Raw genomic sequence first — 6,119 nt, forward strand, 5'->3', positions numbered from 1 at the left:
TCAAACCCAGTAAAACTTGATGTTAACGTAAAAACAAACATAACATTTATGTTACCACTTTGCCATTGGGTAAGCACTAAGGCTGAGCCAATATCACTTGGATGCTTGGGAATTGGAATGATAAAAGCTTTTTGAAATATTGATTGATATCAGAAATTATACTGCTCTAATTATTTGCATAAATTTACCAAAGATTTTGCTTAAAAATATTCATGAATATTTTATGTTATGCTAATACAAAATTCAATGTTTTTGCACATAAATCGGGCACAACTTCCAATTTTGCATAATTCCCAGGATAATTAGCCTCTGCGAAAGTGTTTTGTGCCATTTATGTGGATCCTGCATACAATCAAACAACAAAAAAGTATCTGCCAGTATTGATGAATAGAAAAGATGCTTTCTGATACAGATACCACTTGTATCAGCTCAGCCCTAGTAGGCACACACATGAGGCAAAAACAAATTAATTCCTAGAAGCAATACCCAATGTCTTCTCTCATGACATGCTATTCACATTAAGGGAAGTGTTTTCCCACAAGCACTAGGGACCAAAATTGTATATATTGTTTCCATTGCAGAATTATTTATCTCAAGACCACTTCACGTCTTTAGTTTCTGAGGTAACATGGGAGAAAGTTGCCATGGAATTCCACAGTATTTATTCATGACAGTCTCGGCAACTTTTATTCTTATAACGGGACCTTATAAATGGTCCCGTGGCATTTTACTGTATGGTAACATGTGTAAGATTTCCTGTGATTATTTTAAATACCAAGTATTTTGTAAGAAGTTCAAAATTTCAGAGATTAAATCTTGTGCACCTATAGTCATAATATATTTTTTTCTTTAGAGAAAACATGAGCAGAAGTTGGGAGAGTTGAATAAATCCATCGAATCAAGCAGAAAGAGAAAAAGAGAGATCTGCGATAGCAACCAACGGCAGAAGCAGTTAAAATTAAGCAGCCTCAAAGATGGAAGATTCTCTTTTTCAGGTGAGTTATTTGTGAGAGCATATTGATGTTTGGGATTTCTATTTTGGTTTTCATCGTTCTTATACCACTCATGAGTGAACTGTGACTGTGATGAATGGAGAGAATGAAAGAGACAGTCACATCCATACTTTACCCACGATCCAAACCAATTGATGAAGGACAGTGGCTACTCACCGGAAATTCTGGGAATTATGCATGAATATTTTGTTCCGGGAATTATGTGGAATTTTGGATTCATTGGAATCGCACTCTCTTCATATTGTTAATATTTTTATTGAGGGGCGGTAGTATGTAAGTTTGGAATAGAGAAAACCTCTGCTTGCATCCTTGAATTTTTGGAAGGTTTGCCTTGAAAACCGGGAATTATACTTGAATTTTTTCATGGTCTTAGAGTGGCCACCCTGTGAAGTAGCATGCTAATGCTAGCAAATCCACCATAGGGACTGGCAATTTCATAATTTTTATTGTACAATTCTTTTGTTTTCAACCATGGGCAGTGCGAGGGGGTGCTTGCGTGCCCCTTAATTTTCTTCCGCATCCCCTACGTTCAACTGAAAACCCTAACTGTTAGAGTGTATATTATGTCATGTCACATTGAGCACCGAATGTCAGGTACTGAATGAAGTAAGACCGTTATTATTGTATGCAATGGACAAGCACGTAAAGAGATGCAGCGGCAGCCTCTATAAAGATCAGCGGCAGATTTTTTTCTTCAGTCAGCATTGTTGTTATGATTGTTTTCTTCCTTTCTTTCATTAAGTGCTCTGTATGCGGTTTTCGATAATCGCCTATAGCAGAGATTCCCAAACTTTTTTTGTTTCATGGCACCCTTAGTGTTTCAAGATTTTTCCGAGGTGCCCAAGTCATAATGTAGGCCTATCTAACACTTGGCAATGCTCAGTTAGTGTGGTTAGGTTGCTTGCCTCAAGTTAAAATAATAAGCACATACATTGGAGTGTCATTTCAGTAAAATAGAACATTTCGTGGTGTGCCTGTAAACCATCCAGTGTGCTGCAGTGAACTGTTTGGTAACCACTGCCCTATAGCTTGGTGTGAGTTATGTTTTTATTTTATTTGTTTTTTTATTGTTGATAAATGGTTTATTTTTCGCCTACTTGTTCTTCCTCTTACTGGAGCAAAAATTGCAGCTGCTTTCAAATTATCAGGAAATTATTTAAGCAAGTTGTAATGTGAAGGGTAGTTTTCTTGTTAATACATTCTATGTATTTGTTCCACATTACATGTCTAGTAAACGTACCATTTCAGGCTTTTTCAGAAACTCTTACGAAGAGGCCCAATGTTCGCGAAAAAATTTTGGAATAAGTTATTGGGGGTGGGATTTTATCCTGAAGTGGCAGACGGAAGGTACAATGTACTATGCAATCGTATTTTGTAACTCCACTGGTTACATTAAAAAGGTTCAAGAATTGTGTTTTTAAAGGTCAGGATAATTTCATTTTGTATTTCACTACATAGTTCAATGAGACTGCAACGTGTATCTGAATGTTTACACTGTATGACAAATTTCTTGGAGTATAAGTATCATCATGGACGTCCAGGGGGAGTTCAAGCTGGGGGAGGGGGGCACAGCTTCTCGTGAAAATGGATGTCAATCTAAAGATATATAATTTCATTTCAGTCAGTAATTTATGTTAATCAGTGGAGGCGATTAGGGGTGTAGTTGCCCCCCACTTTTTGCTATTTATGCTAGTTACTATGCTAAACCTTATCTACCAAGAGAAAGAAACTGTTCTTCTCACACACACCCCCCCCTTTATTTTTTAAAGATTGCATGCATGTTAGTTGAATACTGATAATTATAATTATATATTGAAACTTTTAATTAATTCTTAATCTTTCATGGCATTAATCAAATTTCATATCCTTTCATTTGTAGGGGAAAACCAAGAGAGTATAGACAATAAGTTGCTTGAGTGGATAGTAGATGGGTTGCATCCATTCTCTGAGGTGGACAGACCATCGTTCAATGACTTATGGCAGTCTTTAACAAAGAAGAAGTTGATGTGCTCTGCGACCTTAAAGAAAAAGTTGGGGGAGCAATATGAAAGAATGAAATCTTCAATGTTAGACGAATTTGAAAAGGTCAGTTTTGTCTCAGCCACAGCAGATTGTTGGACTGCACATCATAGGTCCTTCTTAGGAGTAACCTGCCACTGGTTGGATCCACTGTCTCTAGAGAGGAAATCTGCTGCTCTTGCATGTCGGCGTCTCATAGGAAGTCATACTTACGATGTTTTGGCAAAAGAGCTGCAGGACATATTTATCAGGTACCACATTCATAATAAAGTAGTGGGTGTGGTAACTGATAATGGATCAAACTTCGTGAAAGCCTTCAAGGAGTTTTCTGCAAGTGAGCCGGAGGACAGCCAAGAGTCTGATGTGGTGGAAGAAGAAATTACAGAAATTCTTGCCACAGGAGATTGCACTTTGCCACCACACATTCGCTGTGCAGCACACACTTTACATCTTGTTGCAGTGAAAGATTCAGAAAAGGCTGCATCATCAGATGCAAATTACAAAAGGCTCTTCCGAAGTGCCTTCGCTAAAGCACAGGCATTGTGGAATAAATCCAGGCAGTCTTCCCAGGTTGCTGACATAGTGAAAAAACAGCTTGGTGCATGTCTGATTGTACCAAATGCAACACGGTGGAATTCAGTGCATTCTGCTGTATCGGCACTATGTCAGCATTTTACAAAGCATGAGGAGAAAGTGCATGCAATTTCTGATGCAGTTGGCCTGTGCAGATTTTCTCCACATGAGATTGAATTTTTGAAGGTAGGTTCGATATGATAAAATTACTTATGTAGTTGGCACTCATTTCATACTCTTAACTTATTCAGTCATTGCAAGCTGTACTTACAAACTGCTATAATATTCTTAATTTTTGCCTTCAATTATTATAGTGTACTTTTTAAGATTCCAAAGTGCAGAATTTGCATAATATTTTTCTCATAAATTTTAAGTGATGCATACACTTATGTGCTGGAATCAGAAGAAATTATTAACATACATTTTTATTGTGGAGATTAGAAACTGTTTGCTGTGTTTTTCCAAAATGGATTTCCTTTGAATGATATTCTACATTTAAAGTACATGAAGGAATCATGCTTATGAATTGTTTTTAATATTTTCCCCATTGTTTATTGCTATAACAAACATTATATTTACAAATGAATAAATTAATTCCTACAATGTTTTAAAGTAACATACATTTTATTTTTGAAGGAATATGCTGAGGTTACACAACCACTAGCCAAAGCAATTGACATTCTCCAGGGAGACAAGAAGGTGTCCATTGGATATCTCCTTCCCACACTTCACCAACTTCTCCGGATACTTGGTTTGAAATTGGATTCTGGGGATGTAGCACATTGTGATGCCCTTGCCAGAGCTATTGTTGATGGTGTGAAGCAACGGTTTGCAGGCATTTTATGGGATAAGGATACAGTGCTAGCTGCTTGTTTCCATCCAAGGTAAGAAGTTATCTGGAATTAATTCACTGCAGTGTCTTTTATATCTTGATTATTCACATGAAAGATGCATGGTGTTTTACTTTACATAACAAAACATCAACATTGTTAACTTCTCTTATAAGATAACAATTACGTGCTTTCATATGTGCACAAATCAGAATATAGTTGCTTTATTTGATGTTCAAAATAATTTCTTGGCAACCTGTATTTTATTTAGTGCATGCCAATGTTAAACTTGTCTTTGGTTGAGAGGCGGATATCTAGTCTTGGCCAATAATACCTTGTTATGTGAAGTATACATTTCAGATGTTTCTTTTCACTATTTTTTTTAACATTTGTCTCATACTCATTTGTTTTTATAAATATATTATTTTATGCAGTTTCTCAATAGCCTAAGAGGTTTTCCTTTATAGTTTCCAGAACTTGATAACATGGTTGTTTATTATTTTTTTCAGTGTTCAAATGTAAACCAGCTGTCTTCCATGGTGCAGTAGTAGTTATCAAAGCATACTATGATACCCAGGAGTCTTGGGTTCAAAGCCCAGCCTGGGATTGTGTGTTTTTTGTGATTGTCCATTCATCAATTTCACCCATCCTCATCTTTGCGATTGCGATTAGCTCTCTCCCTCTCTCAATATGTCATTTATTGTCTCACTTATTTTGTCCCATGCTGTACTTTTCAAATATCTCCCTCTCATATTCAAAATAAACCAAATCAATTAGTTCAATGTAAACCTGCAATAAACTTGAAATTGTTGCCCCAAAGTGGACATCAAAGATTTGTTTTTTTTTGTCTTCAGTGTAGTTAACCAATACCCTGATATAGCGCTTTTATTGTATTTCAGATTCAAATTGTCATGGCTTGAATCGGAAAAAAAGAGTGAGGCACGCAGGTGGATGGAGAAAGCTGTATCTCATGATACGAAGGAAAGTTCAGCTTGTCGGAATGAAGAGAAGCAGCTAGACGATTTTGAAGATTTTTTCAAGTTTGAGCAAACGCAGTCGGAAACAGAACTACAAGAACTGTGCAGATTTCTAAAGGATGGTCCCAAACCTGTGGAGACACTGCACAGTTACAGTAGCAAGTTCAAAGAAATTTTCATAAAATTGAACACTGTTATGCTGTCAAGTGGAGCTGTTGAGCGTTTGTTTAGTGTTGGCGGAAACTTGTTTTCTAGCAGAAGGACACGGCTGACCGACCAGAACTTCGAAATGCAGCTGTTGCTAAAGTTCAACAGACAGTTGAATTTGGTTTAAAAAACTTGTATTGGACAAACCAAACATGCATGTTATACACAGTTAATAAAGTGATTTGTACATTCGCAATAGGACTTTCAATAGTGTTATAAAATTAATATCTTGTCTCATACCAAAAGTTTGTCAGCAACTAGCTTCAGGACAGGTTTTCCTTAAAACTTTATTTTTTTTCCCCAAATATCTATTGTGAAAGTTTAGTATATAGAACAGTAATACAGAATCATTAACTTGAGTGTTGATATAGAATGCAATGAGTGAGGGTGCAGCCCAATAGGTAGAGAGAAAAAAGTGGACAATAATGCTTAGTTGTGCTGAAGGCTAGTATCAAGATAAGGACATCCAGATGATAGATGTAATGATATTACAGATAATG

The 6,119-nt window shown here is 36.5% G+C and overlaps 1 protein-coding gene across 1 annotated transcript; it reads left to right on the forward strand.

Annotated features, from left to right (window-relative positions):
- The first annotated feature begins 396 nt into the window (after positions 1-396).
- On the forward strand, positions 397-5,746 carry LOC145985624 (uncharacterized). Its single transcript, XM_083119694.1, has 5 exons — positions 397-438; positions 854-995; positions 2,893-3,791; positions 4,242-4,489; positions 5,335-5,746. The coding sequence occupies exons 1-5, from the start codon at positions 397-399 to the stop codon at positions 5,744-5,746; spliced, it is 1,743 nt and encodes a 580-aa protein (XP_082975820.1).
- Positions 5,747-6,119: the final 373 nt, after the last annotated feature.

This window comes from Lepisma saccharinum, chromosome 3, assembly GCF_977018435.1.
Source record: "Lepisma saccharinum chromosome 3, izLepSacc3.1, whole genome shotgun sequence".
Lineage (NCBI taxonomy): Eukaryota > Metazoa > Arthropoda > Insecta > Zygentoma > Lepismatidae > Lepisma > Lepisma saccharinum.

Excerpts from the sequence above, each read along its gene's own strand:
- LOC145985624 (XM_083119694.1), top strand. The coding sequence starts at position 397 with ATGCTTTCTGATACAGATACCACTTGTATCAGCTCAGCCCTA. Across the intron at positions 439-853 it reads CTTGTATCAGCTCAGCCCTA|AGAAAACATGAGCAGAAGTT; the intron begins GTAGGCACACAC and ends TTTTTTCTTTAG. Across the intron at positions 3,792-4,241 it reads ATGAGATTGAATTTTTGAAG|GAATATGCTGAGGTTACACA; the intron begins GTAGGTTCGATA and ends TTATTTTTGAAG.